The sequence below is a fragment of the Cryptomeria japonica genome, chromosome 7 (genome assembly GCF_030272615.1).
Source record: "Cryptomeria japonica chromosome 7, Sugi_1.0, whole genome shotgun sequence".
Lineage (NCBI taxonomy): Eukaryota > Viridiplantae > Streptophyta > Pinopsida > Cupressales > Cupressaceae > Cryptomeria > Cryptomeria japonica.
The window spans coordinates 753,857,431-753,880,357 of record NC_081411.1 but is presented as its reverse complement, the minus strand read 5'-3'; the positions used below and the strand labels follow the sequence as shown (position 1 = coordinate 753,880,357).

Here is a 22,927-nt window from a genome sequence, read left to right as displayed (position 1 = left end):
TTTAAGATGTGAGATTCACTTGATATGTTTTGTATACCTTGGAGGTATGGATATTTGGATGTGTTAGCACTTGTTGTGGGTACTATTTCAGCTATGATTATTGGTTCTTGATAGTTGTTGTTACACTTGATACCTTTGGATTGAGTGTTTGTGTTTGTGACATTAGCTGAGGTGGGATTTATGATTTGTTGCGACATGTTGTGTCGCTTTCTCTTTGCATGACTCTTTTATGTCTGGTGGTAGTGGCATGGTGGGGGGTGAGAGCATTCATGTATGAGATGGTGGTCACTTTGTTTCTTGTTGCAAGTATCTTGATGGAGCACATGGAGTACTTTGATTCCATGATGGTATATGTGGATAGAGGAATTGTTCTCTTATGCAATGTATACAACAAGTGGGAGAATGATGGGAAAATAGGTGTTGTAGACCTTGTACAGTAATGTTTATAATTGCATATTTTATTTATTATGTGAGTTGCACATGGACATGTAAAATGTAGGGATTCCCTTAGAATATTCTCAAGGCCACTTGATGAGTTTTATTGTAACATTGAGATAATTATATTGTAATTATTTAATATTGAAAAAATTAATTTAATAAATCACCCAATTAGATGTGGGATCAATGGGGTGGCTATCCCATTATATTAGCACATGGTTTTGATGTAATACCACTTGGTGGTTTTGTGGAAGCTTGTGTCTATAAAAGAAACCACAAGGGTAGTTGTTTGAGTTAGTCATGTTTAGCTATTGTGGAGGAGGGAAGTTAGCATGGGATGTGTGGTTACACACTTGATCGTATGGATTGCTCATTGATGGTTGGGGTGTTGAAAGTTTTCATGGTTGTATTTGTAATTTTGCATTGTTGATAATACATGGATGATAGATAATTTTGGAGGTTGTGTTTTTCTTTAATGAGGGTTTTCCCAAGGTACATCTTGTACCATCTTTGATGGGTATGTTGTCTATTTTTTGCATATGGATTCTATGAGTTTATTTGATTGATATCTCAATTGGGTTATGTGAAAATTTTCATATGTGTGGCTACAAGTTTCCTTCTAATATGCTCTTGTGATAATATTTTAAACTAATTTGATTGCATGACTTGACCATGTTCTAAGAGTTAGCTTGCCATATTGAGGGTCATCATGCATTATACTTTACCTATCATATTATGTGGTTGTATGACCTAATCATATTCTAAGAATCTCACTTGGGACACCATAGTCTTTCACACACTATCATTTATAAGTTATTTACCTTTATTACCACTAATATTATATTGTGTTGTCTAATCCGTGTGTTCTCATGATCTTAAACATCACATTGTGGGTATGTGTTAGCCTATTGTTCTATGGGCTTACATGTGTGCTTTTGGCCATGGAGGGTCATGTCACCATTCTTCATTTGCCTATACTAGTAGTAAATTTATACACTAATAATCATCCCTAGTATACACACAATATTTATCTTTCAAGATGCATTACTTGTTTGTTACACAATGTATTTATTTAGGGTTTTTTTATTGAATGTAAAATGTGGGTTTTGAAAGACCCTCAAAATATTATACAATGCAAAAAATACATTAATACATTTATTATATTTATTACTTACCATGATTTACTTACTTTCACACTTAACTTACATTTACATTTAAGGCATTATTTTCTAATTCTTCTAATTCCCTAGATCTAATGGGTGCAATAAATTAAGGTGGGAGGGTATATTTTATCACTAACACTGATATGTTGAGGTTACAAATAGTTATAGATGCTTATTTAGAGGCTTGTCACTATGTTTAGACAAATCACGATCGTGCAATATAACAATGACTAATATATCTTGTCATCATGTGGTCACTACATAAGGTGAAGTATCATACCACCTTAAATTCATATAAGTAGAATTTTCTACCCTATTCTCTCCTCATGATTGTTGATGATAAAAATTAGTTTTCACATGTGATTATTGTGACATTTTTATTTAGGGATTATTATTAGGTTTGGAAAGGCCTCTAATATTTTACATGGACAATGTAATGACTACCAAAAATGCATTCAACAACATAGCCTACTAGAGAATGACCAACACCAACCTACAATATGCCAAACCTCATATGCACCACCTTAACTGAAGGATGCAATTTCAAAAGAGATTTAAGAAGATTTGTCCTATTTGAATAATAATCCAAGATACATTGTTATCTAAATCCTCTGATTGTGAAGAGAGGAGAGAGTCTTCAACCAATATTGCAATTAGAGTCACCTCACACAATGAGGAAGAATGTCTAATCGAATATATCATATGATGTGTAAATGTACAAACAAAGTAAGAACAACAATCATCCCATAGCCCACTAATATTACAATGAGATCAAATGATGGAGATGCTTGGGCTAGTTCATAAGTAGAACTCCTTTACAGGGAATGATAATATTGCCTAAGATATAATAACCAAGTAAGGGAAGTCACCTTAGGAGGAGCCTCCAAGATCACAATGTGACCCATTGATGGTGGTCAAGACAATGAGATTCACCAGCTAAAGAGAAAAATAACAAAAACAAGCATAGTTAAATGAATAGGGAGAGCATTCTACCACCATGTAGTGGAAACTTGCAACAAATATGAGGATAATCAAAAGCAAGATATTAGGTAGAAAAACACCATCAAAAATAGAAAGTTGGGATCTCATAATCAAGAAACTAAATAAACCAGCTATCCTCAACCATCAAGACAACATCCTCATGAGGAGCCTTGGAAATGCTTATGTTCACCAAAATATAGGCAAATGTAGAGTGATTGATGTTGGAAATTCAAAAAATGACCAATAGCATTTTCAATGTCTTCAAATAGGAATCTTCTTTGAATTAGAGAGGGAGATTATGCAACCTTAACTTAGGACAAACAAAGAGCCACCCCACCCATGCCAACAACCAACGATAATCAACCAAGAGAAGACATTACCATTAATATGATTGTTTGAGCCAAATATAGGAGATCTAGGTGCACTAGCATTTATATAAGTATAATGGCACTAGCAATTATAGAAGCATCACTTGGAATAGGAGTGAAGTGTCTAACTTACTCATCCAACATTTTTTGTTTTCTCAGTTGCCATGGAGCTAACATGCCAAATGATGAACACATGATGGTTTCTAGAGGGATCCATTAATTTATATGGACCTAGTATCCTTTTTGTTTGAATATTTACTCTATATGTATTTTTGTGAGTATTGTATGCTTTGAGATACATGCTCGTGTTGGAATTCACATGTATCTCAAACTAAGGGTAGCATGTACAAGTGAATTTTATAAATTTTTGTGCCAATTTCCATTTAGTTTTGGGCCTATTTTGAGAGTATGATTTAGTAAAACTACATATCAACAAATGACACAATCTTGTGCAATGTTGACCTCAATCACATATCCCCATTTATGCATATATTCTCACACATTTGACCTTATCACATGTACACTTTACATTTATTATATCCCCATGTCTAGACATCCATTATATACATAAGATTTATCATTCCATTCTCCTACGAAAATATTATGAGCGCAAGATCAATCATATATCTACAAGTATGACCCATTTAGAGCATTTACATGTTTGAAAATTATTGTCCTAGATCATCACTTTAATTGTAAAGATGGTAAATCTAGGGGGTTGACCTTAGATAGCTTGACACTAGGGATATAAAAGCCTCCCTAAGTTTCTTTTTCAATCCTACCAATACTTAGCAATCAACTAGGAGCAAAATATCAAGCAAATCTAAAAATAGATACACACATTACACCATATTATATTTGCTAACTATAAGACATAACTACACTTACATAACTAATCTAAATCAAATTGTTTAACCGACAACAAAGATCACAAACTATTTTGATTTTGAGGTACAATACAAAAATAACCATTTTCAATCCCAAAGTAGGTAATAAAGAGGAACAAATTTCTAGAAACCACAAGTATAGGGATTTAGGACGTATAAGAGTTGCAAACCACAAATACTAGGTTTGAAATGCAAATCGAATGATTACTTTCATAAGTGGAATATCTAACACAAGAAAAAATGTAAGTCATTTTCAACCTGTATAAGCTCCATTATTTCAAATATAATACCACTAAACATACATTAAAATAGATTAACTAAAAATTCTAAATTGTACATTTCAAATTTTAATAAATAACATTTTTAAGAATTTGAAATAGTAAAAATTTACATTATTGTTATATTTTATTTTATTACAAATCTTATATTTTTGTTAACCATATCTTTCAAAACTTAAATTATATCAATAAAATTTAATTTTAATTTTTATTATTATTGATATTTCATTAAGAAAACAAAAATACTTTCTAAACTCCATAAAACTATTAATAACTAATTAGTTGGAATGCAAAATCTAATTATAAACTAGTAAAATTTACAATTGCAAAAAAAAAATTGTAATACAAAATTAAAATTTTAAAATAGACTCTAACATAAAATTATGTATTCCAAATCTTTTAAAATAGTCAAAATCCTTTGAAGATATTTGAAAATGGAGAGATAAAAAAGGTTGTATGTACACTTTATACAAAATACAATCGATGATCTACTATCAACATGATATAATCACTTAGAAATTTCGTATTTTCTCTTGCCTTGAAGTAATTCTATGAATGGATCAAGTGGATTGCTTAACGAATAAGCATGCATGTCCTTGAGAGCAATTGCACCTATATCCCAAAACAATTATTAGATTATATATAATCATGATTAAAAAATGTAAAACTTTAATATTGTAAAGGAGTAGATGTTTGAAGTTGTAAGTCAAAATAAATCAATCTTTTAAGTAAAATCAAATTAATCATCTTCCACATCTTAATTATCTAAATTATATTTAACACGTTAGCAATAAGATTTTTTCTAACCATTAATATATTTTGTAATTATTTTTATTTCTAACATTTAGAAATAAAATGGAGTCACTAGATGAGTAGTATTATATTATATTTATTTAGTTTTAGTCTCAATATTCAAGAGCACAATCATTATTTTATAGTCTCAAATTTATATATATTAAAGCTAAAAATTTGAGGTCTAATAAGAGGGAAAAATAATATAGTGATAATATAAAGAAATAGAGATGAGTTTGATGATAGATTGACTTTAGATGTGACATGATATTAGTATTATATAGTCATGAGATGGTTGACAACAAGGTGGTGGCACCCATTATATTTATGTCTCAATAATGGTCTTTAATAGAGATCACTTGTGTTAAGGTAATTATGTACATGATGTTTCTACCCATTGAGTTGTATTGTTGTGTTTGGTTGCATTCCTTGGAACAAGTGTTAGCATGGTCTTCAAAGCTAGACATGAAGAAAAGGACTATTCTAAAAGGAAGGAGAAGCTAATAATAGTGAAAAATAGGGAGAAGATGATAAAGTTAATGCTAGACCCAAGCCAATCAATAGAGATTGGGTGAAATGCTTTTGATGTGGCACAATTTGTAAACAATGCTTCTATGTTATCAATGGCAACTAGTTCACTTATGCTACACTAGGATGTGGAGAAGTCCAAGGAGAAGATGGGCATGCGAATAGATTATTGGATGGAGCCCCTTCATACAATTATTTGTAACCAAGGCACATTATTCTAGTTCTTAGGGTTTTGGGTAATAGTTAACATAATAAGTTCTCTAATAATCTTCTTGTCAAAAATTGTAAGGAAGAGTATGTGTGAGTGGTGTCAAGCCCTAGTTTGAATACTGTTTTTTTATTTGTTAAGAAAGCAACAAAAACAAGGGTGTTGATTCTTAATACAACAACCCATAGGTAGTAAGAGAAAAACAAAACATGGGAGCAAGTCTCGAAAAAACAAGGTCTGATTGGTGGAAAGGAAAACCAAAACAACCCAAACCCAACTCAAGGAGGGGTAGGGACACCCAAGCCTTGATGAGGAGGGGGGAGGGGGAGGGTGGAGGGCTTCCCCTTCCACCTGCAACAAACCACAGTCCAGGCAATACTGTCATTAGGACCATCAAGATAGAGATCAAGCAGTAAGGACCTCACATGGTTACAATAAATAATGCCAACAAAGTGCTACTACAGAACAACAACCAATTGTTGTAAAACAGGTGCAGATTGTTACAAAGGAACAACATCAGGAGCAGAATCAGTAGGAGTAGAGCAGAGCTACAAAATAGGGGCAACATGAGTTGAAGGGTGAACTCACAATGTTGGTTCCCACTTTTTCGTACATCCTGATTTTTGTTGAAATCATACATTTTTTAGAAAATATAATGATTTAAGCTTTAAGAGGTCTCATTTGAAGTAATTAATTGAAGAGAGTTAGATCAAAGGCTCTTAGATCAAAATTTCTTGGATAGAACCTCTCTACTTCTAAATCATACTTGCAATGGAGTCTCTATTAGACACAATGCACCACTGAGAGGGGGAGGGGGTGAATCAGTGGTTCTCAAATCTCTTTCTCTTTTGTAGTCCTTTGTAAGCATATCGGTTCCTAGATTTAACTCAATGCAGACTTACCAGTTGGGGAGGAGACTAACTTAAATGCAAACACACTCACAAAGGGACATCACATAACACCAAAATATACAAGGAAAACCCAAGATTGGAAAATCCTCGGTGAGCAATGTTGTTGGAGTCTACTACTCCAATCCAACCTCACAATAAAAACACTGTTACAAAGTTTAGGGCACCAACCCAAGGAGCACCAACCCCTGCACCGAGCTACAACTCAGTGTTCACAATATAAACATTAAATATATAAGTGGTTATCTTGTTACAAGTGAATCTTGCAACCATTATATATATCTTACTCTGTTGGTGAGATACCTTCTCTACCTCACTGACTCACTTCTCTACTGCTCTTCCCTGCTGCTTCTCTGCTGGTAAGTCTTATCAGTTTATCTCTCTTTTGTACTTCTCTCATTGAATCTCCTCCTCACTGCTCTGCTTTTCACTGATTCTACTCTCTATTGGTTCTTTGTTTATCTTCTCTATAGCCTCCTTCACTTCTGCACTGCCGGTATGAACACTATCGGTTCTTTTCTCCAACTAGTTGAATGCTTCAACTAGGTTCTCTCTCACTCCCACTCTCTTCACAGATGCTCGTTGAGCACTTGGCTGATTTGCTCTTACTTGCATAAGTCTTCAACTTCGCAATCACTCAATATTCTACTATTCAGCAGCACCTAACATTCTCTTCGGCGCCCATCTTATAGCCAGGTTTTCCCTCCAAAAACCAATTCAAAATCCAGGCGGTTAGGGTTTCCTCACCATCCTCGAGGCAAACCAAATCCAATTAGATCTTGCATGATCTGATCTTTCTAACATCCGATTGGACAACTTTGTCATATTCGCATCTCCTAGATCACGCCTTCCATCTCTGGTGACTTGCTTTTTACCCTAATAGTTGATCCCTTGGTCAATCATGAAAGAATTGTCATGTTGTTTCCTCTGTTGCCCCAATCTTCTCAATCACTCTTAGCTGATTCGTAGTTGTCTTCCAGACCTTGAGCCTCAAACCCCTACAATCGTTCTGTAGCATGTCCCGTGATTTGTGTGACCTTTCATTAAAGTCGACCAACCCTGCAACAACTTTGTCGATGTACATTCCATCTTTATCCAAACACAGGTTTTCCATGTTGACTCCATGTGGCATCCATATCGATTAACTGCCAGCTTGGCACTTCATGTTGGTTCAACTGGGATCACCGACCAGCCACTCAACCGATTCCTCTTTCCTGCCAGTATCACACACTGTACCAGTAACCTCATCATGTCTACATTCTGTTGAACTATGGGTGGAATACCTTGACCAGTCGTCATACATGTCTTTCTTTGAGCAAGCTCATTTGCTCATTTCCCCAAGGTGGAGAGTCATCTGCATCTGCACCTTGCTCATATTACCGATGGGCTTACATATCGGTTATCACTCTTGATGACACCAGTCATCAACCTTTACTGGACTCCTTCATCGGTCAAACCATTCTCCTCTGACCGTATCTGCTCAACCGGTTTGTCTGAATGACAAACATATCACTCTTCTTCAGCATGTCTTCTCTGTCGGTCCAGTGCATAACCCTGATCTCATGCACTTAAGCCATTCCCTCAATTCACCGGTGGATCTAGTGTGATCCTTCAAGTCCTTGTGTTTACCTCTTCACTCTTATCTCACCAAACTATAATGCCTCTTCATCACAAACAACAACTCAAACACCTCTCTATCTCATCACACAAGTCAGACACTAACTTGTGTATTGGTGACTCCTGAGGTCATCTTCCTTATCTTCACCAGTGTTCTGCAACACAAGGTGATATCCAAGATATCACATCCTGTAATCCTTCACTGCAAAGTTGCACATACATCTCATCTACCAGTGGTCATCTTATACTGGTTGACATCAATGACAACACAATGCCAACAGTCTCCTGTGTATCTATCAAATGCTGATAAAAAACCAATTTTACATTAGCTTTTGGGGGGTCAAATGAATTCATTTAGAAGTTTTATTTTTTTAAGTATTTAGCCCTTATTATAAGCTTTCCAAATAGTATAATTTTTAATAAAAATGAAAGAAAATTGATTCCAAAAATTATCAAAAAAATATTTTGAGAATATACATACAAAATGAGACAAATCACTAGTTCACATCATCTACAAATTCCTTACGGTTTAGAAGTAATAGGTGTCTGAATCTAAAGTTTTTTCTGAAAATGAATATTGTAGTGTCAAAGTTGGCAAAAAAGTGTAACCCACTATTGTGAGTTCACCCTGAATCCTCAAGGATGAGAGAAGCCCCCATAGTGGTATCAACAACAACATCATTAGCAGTAAGAGGAACTTCATCCCGAGAGGATCCTCCTGAGAGGAGCCAGCCGAATCAACATCAACAATATAGATAGTCGAGTGATCAGTTGTAGCATATTTCCACCAAGTAGAAGCACATTTGTGATGTGAAATAGAGTAGTTTGAAGATAAATGACCCGTAGAGAAACATTTCCAATAATGAAAAGGGATGCCCTCAAAATTCAACAGTTGTGTCCAAGGCCTATCCCCAACCATGAGAATCACATCTCTAAGGAGAGGTGAAGAGATGTCAATATCGACTAAGATGCGAGCAAAGATGGAGTGGCCCATTGAGGTCATGACATCATCAACCTTCAAGAAACAACCAATAGAGTTACTAATGGCCTCGTAGCAAGAATGCTCCCAAAAATGAAAGGGAAGATTTGGAAGGCGAACCCAAACCGAACACACATTAAGCGATTCAATGAGAGGGTTAAAAGAAGTCATCCAAGGCTTAACAGAGAGAGAGTGAACTCCCCAAGCACAATGTTGGTAGAACCCAATCTTGTCCACAACATCCTGCCACAATCCACTACAGGGGGGACTTGGCACAGGGAAGAGGACGAACCCCCTTGGAGGGTTGGGCAACAGATTTGGCCACATGAGCAAAGTTGCACTTACTAGCAAAAGGTTTTGGCGAGACCTTAGCACACACAACAAGATCACCAGTAGAATCAACATTACCCTGTTGAGAAGCAACACCAAAAGCCAGAGATTCTACAACAGCAACACCCTCTGAAAGGGCATCCACAAGAGGGGGAGGGCACACACCATCCATAGTCGGGGTAGAGGCATTTGCAAAGGCACCCACACAAGGGGGAGGGGGACTCGAGCCACCCACTATCAAGGGCAAGTCCCCAACAACGTTGCAACAACCAACATCGTAGAAATCAACATTTGGGCAAGTAGAACCAATGCAGGGGGCGTTCAAACCAGAACGAGTAGGAGAATAGGTGGGAGCCATTGGGGATTCAACACTTTGTTGAAAGAGTGGATACATTTTAACAAAACTAATAATGTTTGTTGATATGTAAGACATATGCAATTTGACATTTCCTCCATATGCTATGTTACTCTATAGTTGCAATTATTGCTCATCTTTATTTTATGTTGTAATATGGTATTTGGTAATATGGAACTTAAACGGTCATAAGGATAGTAGGGAAATATGCATTTTTTTTAAAGATGGAATAGGGATTCTTGATCAATTCACCCAAGGTCCTTGCTTGAATGTCAATCCATGCCTCCCATAGTGATTATCCTTGGAACATCTCATTAATCACTCCATTGCTTCAACCACTAATATGGTTCATAGCTACTCCTCTTGCCCTTCTTCAAGACAAAATCTTTAACCCATTTAACAAATATTTGGAGGACCTAGCAATCAATTTCTATTGAGTTGGTTTGGCGCAATCAATCTCTTCACTATGATCTTAGCTTCTCTTCATTTTCTATTTGGTCAAACAGGCTGATTCAACATAGTGAACCTCCTCTTCCTGCGTTGGATTAGTTGGAGTGGCAAGCTGAGGCTGCTAAGGTTGAAGAAGGTTGGATTTCAGTTAAAAGCCAACATTCTAAAAGGTCTTCACCCTCTTTTGACATGACCCTTAGATCCCAAAAGAAGGGATCCAAAGGGAAATCCTAAGGTTGGGGGGGCCTGTTGTTAAAACCCTTTTGGGTAGCTTCTTTTTTACTGCTTGTTTGTTTCTCCTTTTGGGTATCGGACTGCCTGCAGATTTTCCATGTATATGCTTTTATTTGTCAGGCAGCTTTTCTTTTTGGAGGGGTCAGTCTTTTTCGATCCCCTTTCTTGGCTTTGTTCTGTCTCATCTTAGCTTTGTTTCGTTTAGTGGTTATTCCTGAATATCTTTAGATGTGGGTTTCAGGTTCCCCCTTATTAACCTGCTTTCTATAGGGTTTCGGGTCCCTTCAAAACCTGTTTTCCCTTATTCAAAAACATAGTGAACCCCCTCCACCCCATGCCCCCCCCGTCCTCTCTCTCTCTACATCTATGTTGCTGTGGAATCTTCCACATGAATATTAGTACTTCCGGCAATCTTTGGAATTAAATCACCAATTTCTCTTGGAAAGATTGGCCCTTCAATGCCAATTTTGCCTTGTCACTACACAATATCCCATCCTTGTTGAGATTCAAGGGCTAGAGCCTCCCTTCTAACTTGTTAAGCTTTCCACCTCCATTCCCTATAATTTTTTCAAGGATTGATCTTGAACCTCTAGTTCTTCCTCCTTGTTTCCGCTCAAGCTTGTGTACTATGGTCTAATTAATACTCTTCCCTTTGACACCAGTCCTAATGTAAAGTGAATTGCTCCATCCCCACATTCACTTGATTCAAGCTTAGCTCTTGGATTTGGCCCCCAAAATTGGCTACCTAGTCCTAGATTATTGTGTGGAAGTTTCTCCACTTTAAACTCCCTGTTGGTTGCCACCTTTGCTTCCCTCCTATCAATCCAAATCCCTATCCTTTTTTTGCAAGAAATGTGGGGTCACCAAACATGTGTTTTGGATCTATTCTCATGCCTGCCATCTTCAGTTTCTCTTTGTTGAGACATGGACCAGCTAGGACTCGAACCTAGGACCTTCCATACGCTGCTGGAGTGCTCTATAACTAAGCTACTGTCCCCTCTTGGACCATTCCATTGTCAGTCCGGGTAAGGCTTATTTCCAACACCAACACCCCCCCTTAAGCCACACCTCTCGTGTGCTTGGGGCTCCTAGCCTGGACCTAGCTCTGATACCATGTTGAGACATGGACCAGCTAGGACTTGAACCTAGGACCTTCCATACGTTGCTGGAGTGCTCTACCACTGAGCTACTGGCCCCTCTTGGACCAGTCCATCGTCGGTCCGGGTGTGGCTTATTTCCAACACCACCACTCTTCTCTTTCCCTTTCTCCTTCCTACTATTTTTCTTTGCAAATGGAATTAGAAGCATGCTTTTCCATTTCCCACAACATCGTCTGCAAGTCTTTGCCACCAACTCTATCTCCTTGTGGAAGCTTTATTGCCTCACCATGTTTGTTGATTGCTTCTTCCCCATTGAGCTCGAATTTCATGTTTCTTTTCTCGTTGTCTTGGCAAATGGCCAATCTTTCTAGGCTAGTCAAGGAGAACACCTCCGCCCAACAGGGTCTCACTACACAGATCCCCAACATCATTGATCAGCTTCATGCTCTTGAGGCAAAACAAGACAGTTGTGATGCTCTGTTGGTTGTTCTTGTTGATAGCACAGAGGTACTTGCCTTTCTTGGCTCCACCCTCCATAATGTAGGACTGGTCAATCATGCTGACCACCACTACATAAAGAGCATTCAATTTACTATTAACAGGTTGATTAGTTGTGAATATCTTTCTACTGAATAGATGTAGTGGAAGATTCCACATGCTCTTGAGGAAAAACAGGACAGTTGCAATGCTCAATCGGTTGCTCTCGTTGATAGTAACAGGGGCTTGCCTTTCTTGGCTCCACCCTCCATAATGGAGGATTGATGAGTCGTGGTAATCTCTACTACATAAAGAACATTTCTGAGCTACTATTAACAAGCTGCTCTTGTTCATAGTAACAGGGGCTTGCCCTCGATCTTAGCATGACTGATCAGTCCTCCATTATGGAGGGTGGAGCCAAGAAAGACACGCCCCTGTTACTATGAACAAGAGCAGCCTGATTGGTGCTTTATCTATTTCTGTAACTCCATGGTTTGTGCAGCTAGTATTTCTAATGCTTTTGCATGGTGATCGTATTGATGTGCTGCCTTTATGGCCCTGTCTCCTTCATTGCTGCGCCTTTCTACTACTACTGTTTTATATTTGGTATTCTCTGCTATGTTCACTGCTAGCCTCTTGAAATGCTCTATTTATATATTACATATGCTTATTCTATAAAAAAGGAAAGTACATGCACTTTAATTGGTGCTGTAAGTGTATTGGACACTTCTGTGTTTGTAATTCTACAATTATCTATATTGGTTGAAGCATGGAATTATTAATCTAGTTCAATTTTTCAGATGTAGTTTTTCTCTATGCATTACAAAGCGATGCATCCTCTAGCAAAGAATTGAATAATTTAGTTATCTTATTTAAACCGGATAGAACATTCCAGGCTAAGTGGGAAAATCTTTTTACGACACATATTCAAATATCCTATATTAATGCTCTTTTAGAATTTTGTAAACAGTATATAAAGAGAAATACAAGGTTGAAAAAGATTTTAGCTCTTCAAAATTCAGCTTATCTTTCACGATGATTCTTTAAAGAATTTTCAATTTACTATGGTATTCCCTTCTGTTTGAGGCTTCTATGAATGCAAAGTGGTCAAACGAATCATCCTTTGGCAAAATAGCAAATCTTCCAAGAGGAACTCCCTTTTGGGATAAAAGTTAGGAATGGAAGGCTGCTAAGAAGGATTTCAAGAATGAGAATTTTTCCGAAGATCTTGTGGGGTTGTACAAGCTGTGGAATGCAGAGTTGCCGAAAACTCCTTTGTCCCTCCTCGGGAATGCATTTCCCCATATCCGTTCCCGTTTCTAAAACGGATACATATCCGATACAGCCCAGACACACATCGAATATTGTACCCACGCATGCCCAAAAATACTTGATTTCCAACCATGCTAAATACTAATGTGATTTGATTTTTAAACAAAATTGACGTAAATCTTCCTAAATTTTAATTTTAAAAAACTTCATTAACGCATTTAAAAAAAAATGGTATTAACAAAACCTACACCAAATGAGAAAGAGAAATGAAATGTTTTTCTATTTCAGTGACCCATTTTTTGGGTTATCTTCCAATGCAACTCTTCTATTTTTGCATATTGTAAAATGTTAAATCTACTTATGATTATTTATGTAGAAATTATGTGTCTATATTGCTTTTGAAGTAATGAAAATCTCCTCGAATAACTTAGAAAATTGTGTTAAGTATATGTGTATGTGTTTTTTATGAATGAAGTGTCCAGCCATATCCATATTGGAGATCTTAAAAAATCGCCGTATCCGTATCCGATACCGTATCCATATCAGATACTGTATCAGTGTCCATGCAACTTTGGTGGAATGTGATGACGAATGAAAGCATGAGGAAATTTGTCAATGTAAGTCTTCACAAACCTAGAACAGAAAAGTTCACAAGGGAATCGGAAATCCGGTTGGCACCCACCTCCAAGTTATATCTCTCAATTCTCGCAAAAGCATGGCTAAAAGGAGTACGTTGCTGGTTTCTTACATTATTAAAGTTAGATTCATCTATAGTAGGAAAACTAGGCCTTTTCAGACTCGCGAGATTATTTAGTCAGCAATTTACATGCAGTGGACTTGCAGGTCAAGTCATACTAGATAACTCATGAGTTCCTCAGCAAAACTTGGAAAGTTTTAGATTTGGTTGCTGATGGAAAACTACAGCAGGAATTTTTTAAACCTATTTTTTTCATTTTTGTCTTTATTCTCATCTTCAGCAGTTGCAAACTTAGAAGAGCAGATTGATTTTTGAGTGACTGGAGGTTTGTTTTGAAGATTGAATCGACAATTGGAGTGCATTGCAAAGGTATTTTATGTTTTTCTCTTCTTTCTTTTTTAACTTTTTAAAAGAAATTCAAACCCTAAAATCCTTACTTTTATATTTTCTCCAACTCCCCCTGCTGCATTTGTTTTGTTTTTTTAAATCCCTTTTTCTTTCTTTTTGCCAAAATTTCATTTTCAAATGAATGAAAACTCTGCTGTTGTGCTAATTTTATGTTTTTTTTAAATCCAATATCTAGTGAGCAAGCTCCATAGAAGCATGGGACACCAGATGAGATCAAGAGCACAATGACAGGCAATTTTTGCAGGTTTAATATGAGAAGTGACGAGAGAAATGAATTCCCTTCTTTCTAGTTATGAGAAGAAAAATAGAAGAAAGACGACAAGGGAAGCAGTGGCATTAGTGATAGATTCCATGACCACCCTTGAATCACAGAGCGTGATTCAAAATGTCAATGCAAAAAAATACAAACACAATCGAAATCAGAAATAGTGTGGAAAACTGATATCATCAATCACCCTTGAATCATCATGTAAAGCTTCTTTGATTGGCACACAGATTCGATGTACCTCCATTGAGGAGAGTTCAAGTTAACATTATCCATTTTATTTATCAAACGTTCCAATGTTAACACTTAGAGGCAGGCTAGGATGGCAGAGGCAACATTTTAGTACTATAATACTATACCATTTAATGTGGCTTCCAACCCATATTGGAAAAAGTTGATCAATGCATATCAGTTGTTGGTGTGGACTTTAAGACTGTAGCTACCAAGAATTTCAATGGTCCATTATCAGAGGAATTCACAAAAAAAACACAGCTAGTAGTAGAAGCTTACAAAAAAGGGTAGAAAAGGCGTTGTAGAATTTCTTTATATAGATGGATGGATGACAGAAATGGGACATTGATAAGTAGCATTGGTGTTCTTTATGTCTGTAGAGGCCTCACATTAAGTCATGAATTTTGAGACTTTTTGCAATGTACTAGCGCAAGTGATCTAGGAGGTTGGAATGGAGAATGTTTTCTAAATTATTATAGATAATACAACATGTGTAGCCACAAAGAGAATTATTTAGGAGAGGCATCCACCATTTTTAGAGGGTGTGTCCTGCCCATTGCTTGGATTTAATACTTGAGGACATTGGAAAGATTGGATGAATCAAAAGTGTGGTTGGTGTGAGATGCATTACCAAATTTATCTATGGCTATACCTGCACACAAAAAGAAAAGGAGCTTGGGCAATTGGGGTGACATGATTCAGTACAAATGTCCATCCTTTTGCAAAGCATTGTAAGGCTTACAATGCTTTGATGGACTATCCATAATCCAAAAATCTAGAAGGGGAAATGGCTACAAATATAGTCTTTGATCAGGTGCTTGCTCAAAATGTAAAGGACCTGCTCAAAATGTAAAGGAGACATTCAAGGTAAGTAAAAATTACAAACATAATTTTTTTAATTATTATTATTAAAAAAATTTATGTCAATTTTAAAAATACATATATATTGTTTTGGTGACAAAGCCTTTGGTCAAGGTTTTTCGTATGCGATGCATGAGCATCTAGGTCCACAAAAAATCCCATGTAACCAGAATAGAACAAATTTTGTGTGTGTGTGAGGGTTTTTGAATAAATAGTATGTTCGAATATGTCAACCAGGTCTTGTATTGTTCTAGCTAACTTAAGCAACAAAACATCCATGTTGTGCAATAATTCTATGTAGTTGTATAAAGGCTTTCGGTGGTTTGCAAATGTCCCCAATTGTTGTGAAAGCGTTCCATGTTATTGTAAACTATTGTGCAAGATCTTCAATTCCGTGACAAAATTATGTTGATGCACAAGTTCTTTGGCTATTGTTTATGGTCCTAGTTATCAAATGACTATTCCTAAACGTTGTGTAACTTCTCTTGGTTGTCTTGAGTCATTTGAAATTTCATCAAACATTTTGGGGTAGAACATTGGATGTCTTTTCTCCCCTTTAGTAGTTATTTGCCTTCATACAAGTGTTGTGTGTTTATTTCATCATTTTGGGTGTTTTTTGAGTAATATTCATCATTGTCGATAGTTGTTCTTTCTTCCTACCACATCTCTTCACCTACTTTTGGTTGTGACTTTTCATTTTCCTTTAAGTGGCAACTATTTGTATCCATGCGGGCAAAATTTTTGCTAGTAGTGCTATCTTTTTGCGACAATTGAAAATCCTACAAGTAATGATTATTGTTAAGTTGTTTACCTAAATAAAACAAAGCGATCACCAATCAAGAAAGGATGGGAAAACATTTGGGAATAGTGTTGGTATGTGGTAACTGATCATGCTATTGGGCTTATATTTAGTGACTTTGTAAGTTGTGTTTTTCTCCCAAATCAATTAACGGGGGAGTGTAGGGGGCAGAGCCCCTCTTGTAGGGCTCAGGGACAAAGCCCATGGTAGGGGTATGGGAGCAACACCTGCAGTTGGGGGTTTCGCGGGCAGCACCCCCAGAGCAAAAATTATCCATTATTTAATAAAGGAGTCGGCAATTATTTTGGTATGTAAACCAACCTTTGTAAACTGCCAAAAGGCTTCATAAATAGGTGGTTGTGCAATGTGAAAATACAATATTGTAATTTTCTCTTCACTGGATAATAGAAAATAAGTGGATGGTTGTTTCGTTGGTGGATGTAGCCCACATTGGGTGAACCACATTAAATCATTGTGTTATTGTGACTTGTTATTTTTGTCTCTCTTATTTTGCATTATATTAGATATTGTTTATTGCTATAGTTTTCCTTAAAACCCTAACAACTGGTAACGGATTCGTGTATTTCAATCATTTGGCAAGAATTTTCAAATTCAAGTGGGAGCAATGGAAAAATAAGGCAAGCTTAAGGTTGATAAGTTCAACAGCCAAAACTATCGGTTATGGAAGATACAAATGGAAGATTATCTATATCAGAAGGATTGGGTGGACAAGCAAAGAAGCCGTCAACTATGACAAATCCATAATGGGAGGTTCTCGATAGGAAGGCACTAGGAACAATATGGTTGTGCCTAGCACCATTGATGGCTTTCAATGTAGCAAAAGAAACAACAATGGGTTTGATGGTGGCATTAGACAAATTGTATGAGAAACCCTAGACCTCCAATAAGGTATTTCTTATGAAACGTTTGTTTAATATGAAAATGCAAGGTGGGTCTATTGCTGATCATTTGAATGATTTTAACACAGTCACTAGTCAACTAAGTTCTGTAAAAGTAACTTTTGATGATGAGGTTAGGTTTCTCTTGATTTTATGCTTATTGCTAGAAAGTTGGAATAGCTTGGTCATGTTTGTAAGCAATTTTGTCTCTAGTTCAAACACTTTAAAGTTTGATGATGTTGTTGGTGTTATCCTTAGCAAGGAAATGTGACAGAAAAGCACAAGAGAGAAATTGGGTAATGTTTTGACTGTTGAGAATACAGGAAGACAGACAGAAAGAGGAAAGAGCCTAACAAACAGTGGGAAATCTAGGAAGGGCATATCCAAATCTAGGGTAAGGCTGGAGTGTTGGCATTATGGGAAGAAAGGACATCTGAAGAAAGATTGTTGGTCTCGAAAGGGAGAGCAAGGGGATGGACAACAAGAAAATAATGAGGAAGCAAATTTAGTAGGTGATGTTTTACAAGATGCTTTGATTCTTTCTTTAGATAATATTATTGATTCTTGGGTGTTAGATTCAGAGGCATCATTTCATGCTACATCCCATAAGAATTACCAAATGGAAATCAATGGTTGTTGAAAGAGGTGAGACATGTTCTTGATTTGAGAAGAAATTTAATACTAGTGAGACAACTAGGAAGTGAAGGTTGCACAGTTACATTTACGGACAATTTGTGGAAGGTCACTAAAGGCTCAATTGATAATAGCAAAAGGGCAAAGGTGGGTACATTGTATTCATGTATTGGTAATTCAAATTGTTCTATTTCCCTAGTTTCCACAGGAACAGATGCAACTTTATGGCACAATAAACTTGGACACATGAGTGAGGAGATGGAGATTCTCCATTCTAGGAGTTTATTGCCAAGTTTTCAAGCAAGTTGATTTAGAATTCTATGAAAATTGTGTCTATGGAAAACAAAAGAGAGTCAGATTTCTTAGAGTTGGAAGGAAAAGAAGAGTGAAAAGTTAGAGCTTGTGCATTTAGATGTATGGAGATCAACCTAGGTATCATCTCTTGGTGGCTTTTATTATTATGTTACTTTTATTGATGATGCAACTAGAAAAACTTGGGTTTATTTCATTCCCAAAAAAATTTGATGTATTTGATACTTTAAGAAATAGAAAACTTTGGTTGAGAATGAGATAGGAAATAAGTTGAAGTGTCTCATATTAGATAATGGAGGTGAATATTGCAGCAAAAAACTTTATAGTTACTATTCATACCATGGGATTTGTAGACAAAAGACAATTCTAGGAACATCATAAGAAAATGGTGTGTCTAAAAGGATGTTTAGAACTATCAAGGAGTGTGCAAGAAGTATGAGATTGCATACAAGATTGCCATTACAATTTTGGGCACGTGTTGTGGACACTATTGTTTACTTAATAAATAGAAGGCCTTCAAATTCCTTAGATGGTGGTATTCTAGAGGAGTAATGGATAGGTAAAAAGTAAACTACTCATTTTTGAAAACTTTTGGTTGTGAAGAATTTGTCCATATTGACATATAAAACAGAACAAAGCTTGAAGAAAAATCCAAGAAGTGAACTTTCATTGGATATGGCATTCATGATTTTGGCTATCCTTTATGGGATTATGAAAATCACAAAAGCATTAGGAGTATAGATGTCATATTCAATGAGAAGGTAATGTATAAAGATCAATTGTAGGGAAAAAAACAGGAAAAGGAAAACACAAAATACATGGTACTTGATGAAATCTCAGAAAATATAGTACCATCAATACTAAATTATATTGAACAACCAAAGCAACAACATGTACCTCAAACTCTTGCAAGAAAATCTACTAGGATAGGTAGGCCCCCTAAATGATACTCTCCCTCATTATATTATGTATTGTTGATTAATTTTGGTGAACCAGAATGTTATGCAAAAGCAATATAGGGAGAAACCAAAAAGAAGTGGGAACAAGGAATGAAAGAGGAGATGGACTCTTTGATACAAAATTAGATTTGGGACTTAGTTGAATTGCATGAAGGTAAAAGAGCATTGCCAAACAAATGGGTTTATAGGCTAAAGAAAGAACATAGAGGCAAGAAAAGGTATAAGACCAAACTTGTGGTAAAGGGTTTAACACAGAGAGAAAAAAAAAAAGGTATTGATTTTGATGAAATATTTTCTCCCCGTTGTTAAGATGACTTCATTTCAAACTATTCCAAGTCTTGTGGCTACAAAAGACTTGCATCTTGAATAATTAGATGTAAAGACAACTTTTATCCATGGAGATTTGGAGGAAGAGATTTATATGCAACTACCATAGGGATATGAGGTCAAAGGTAAGGACTTACTGTGCAGGTTAAAGAAAAGCTTGTATGGCCTAAAGCAAGCACCTTGACAATGGTATCTGAAATGTGACATTTTTATGGCTAAACAAGGTTACAACGGATGTCATTCTATGCATTTTGTTTATTTTAAGAGATTGAATATTGGTAGCTATATTATCCTATTATTATATGTTGATGACATGCTTGTTGTTAGATCTAATATGCAGCATATCAATGAGCTTAAGAAGAAATTAGCAAAGTCATTTGCTATGAAGGATTTGAGTGCAGCAAAACAAATCCTTGGTATGAGAATAATTAGAGACATAACAAATCACACATTAATATTGTCTCAAAGTGATTACATAGAGAAGGTGATGAAAAAATTTCAAATGCAAGATGCAAAACCAGTTAGTACACCTTTGCCCAATCATTTTAAATTGACTAAGGAGATGTGTCCCAAGACATAAGATGATATGGACTACATGTCAAAATTTCCATGCTCTTCAACAATTGGCAACTTGATATATGCCATGGTGTGTACAAGGTCAAATATTGCACATGCCATGGGAATTGTGAGCAAATATATGAATAATCCTAGAAAAGAGCATTGGAATGTAGTAAAGTGGATTCTTAGGTATTTGAGAGCTACTTCTACTCAGTCATTATATTTTGGAGGTTCTAGTTCCACTCTACAAGGATACGTTGATTCAGATCTAGTAGAAGAAATCGATAATAGGAGGAGCACAATAGGGTATGTGTTTACTGTAGTTGGAACGACAGTTAGCTAGATTTCATAGCTGCATAAGGTTGTTGCACTCTCCACCACAAAAATGGAGTATGTTTCTTCTATTGAGGCTAGTAAGGAGATGATTTGGTTACAAAGGCTTATGGAGGACTTAGGAAAGTGGCAGGAGAATAGCAAGTTGTATAGTGATAGTCAGAGTGCCATTCATCTTGCAAAGATCTTAGCCCTTCACTCTAAGATGAAACATATATAGCTCAGGTACCATTTCATATGCTCAATTTTAGAGGATGGATAGTTGAAGCTAGAAAAGATAAACACTAGCCAGAATCCTACAGATATGTTGACCAAGGCAGTAACTTGAGAGAGAAATTGATTTTCTACTCAGATTTTGTTGGCCTTCAAGCATGATAATAGTGGAAATGAGAAATAAGCCAAGTCTAGGTGCATCAATCCAATGGGAGCTATAGGTGCAACGATGTTTGTCCAGGATTAGTCTCCAAGTGGGAGAATGTTGGTATGTGGCAATTGATCATGTTGTTGGGCTTATATTTTGGTGACTTTGTTAGCCATGTTTTCCCTCCAAACCAATTAACGAGGGAGTGCAAGCAAGGCAGAGCCCTTCCTATGGGGCTCGAGGAAGGAGCTCATGGTAGGGGTCTAGGGGGCAAATGCCCCCAACAGGAAACAAATTGAAGTTTTTTCTATTGATCTCAAGAGCATTTAATATGCAAAGGATTGGAACTTGTAAACCCAAAAGAAAGAAGATTCAAAGGATGAAAGAGCTACAATAGGAATAGATTCAAGGTATGGATGGGCAAACAAAAAAGAGACAAATCAAAGATCACCAGAAAGGTCACTACCATGAGAAACAAGAATAGATCCTAGTACCCTTGCTTGGTTGAAAGTTGTTTCTATTGATCTCAAGAGCTTTGAATGCAAAGGATTGAAAATCCTATACCCAAAAGAAAAGCTAGGATGCTATCTTCAATTACAAAGGATAAATCAAGATCTAGGGTAGCACAAATTGCAACACCATTAGTACCCAAGGATCTCCATGAATTAACTCATGCTAATTACCAAGTGTCATCTATTTTAGGGATACTCTACCAGGGAGCTGGAGATAACAAAGCTTAAATCCAATGTAGATCTGTTGTAGTTGTAAGAATACAAAAAGGTAAGAAAAAGAAGAAATAATTGAAGAAAGAAGTTGCTAAACTACAAGGGTATCTTAAGCAACTAACAAAGCCACTACAACCAGTAGATCAAATTCCCACTATTCCAGTACTCTCCCACAAGATCAAGTTTCCTTGTTCGATAGGATGAATCACATTAAGTACTACAACAAAAGAATGGATAAAAGCAATAATAGCCAAAGGAGAAGAAACCAATCATATTGCAACAAAAAAGTGGGAAGATGCGATTGAATGGGAAGACAAAATTTAGAAATTGATAGATGATTATGAAGCTTGATTAGAGCATAATTAGATTGAATTGTCTACACTTAGGGCAATTGAAAGCTTAAGTAATAAGCTATTCCTGCGAGAAAATATTGTAATAAAAAAGATACTCCCACAAATTAGAACATGGATCAAATACCTAAAGTGGGAAGATCAACTAATAAAAGAGTGAATTGGAGAAGTGAAAGAATTAAAGAAGTTTGCTACAAACTTAAAATTCAAAGAATTGTGAATGCACATAAGGGAGAAAACAAAATGGATTCGGGTCTGGAAAAACGGTTGGATGACAATGGCGGATCAGAGGAATTTGGGAGGGTAGATGGAAGTAAGTTTGCAGAAAATGGCGAGATTGTGGTGGATCTCATGGAAGAAATGGAGGAAGACCATAAGTTTTGGGCTGATCACGCTGTTATTGCTAGGATCCTCGGCATCAATTGGTCCAGAAAAGAAATTAGATCATGGGTTGAAGAGAAATGGGGGGACCGAATTGTTATTAAGTTTATACCAAAAAGATATTTTGTGGTGCTGTTTGAAAAAGGGTCGGAAAGAGACCATATTCTCAATCAAGAAAACTGGTTTGCAGAAAAGCATGCGGTGTATATTCAGCCTTGGACTCCGAATTTTGATCCTACCCCATTGGTGGTTTATTCATGCCCATTATGGATACTATTATACAATCTTTCGATCGAGTATTGGGGTGAGGTTTTCTTGGGAAAGATTGGCAGAATGCTAGGAACGATATTGGAGATAGATTTTAAAGATGAAGAAGATTTATGCAAATATGCAAGATTGAGGGTAGCGATTGTAAGACGTGTCCCAGACTCTATCTTGCTAAGAGTGTCAAATGGGGTATGGC

General features: G+C 36.4%; 1 protein-coding gene across 3 annotated transcripts in view; it reads right to left on the bottom strand.

The window, feature by feature from the left end:
• Positions 1–4,452: 4,452 nt before the first annotated feature.
• The window catches only part of LOC131076414 (maltose excess protein 1-like, chloroplastic), a 36,711-nt gene continuing 18,236 nt past the window's right edge, over positions 4,453–22,927 (bottom strand). For all 3 annotated transcript variants that reach the window (XM_058013585.1, XM_058013586.2, XM_058013584.2), the window contains one exon: positions 4,453–4,727. In XM_058013585.1, the coding sequence (XP_057869568.1) occupies positions 4,624–4,727 (104 nt within the window). In that variant the 3' untranslated portion in view covers positions 4,453–4,623. The remainder of the gene's footprint in view (positions 4,728–22,927) is intronic.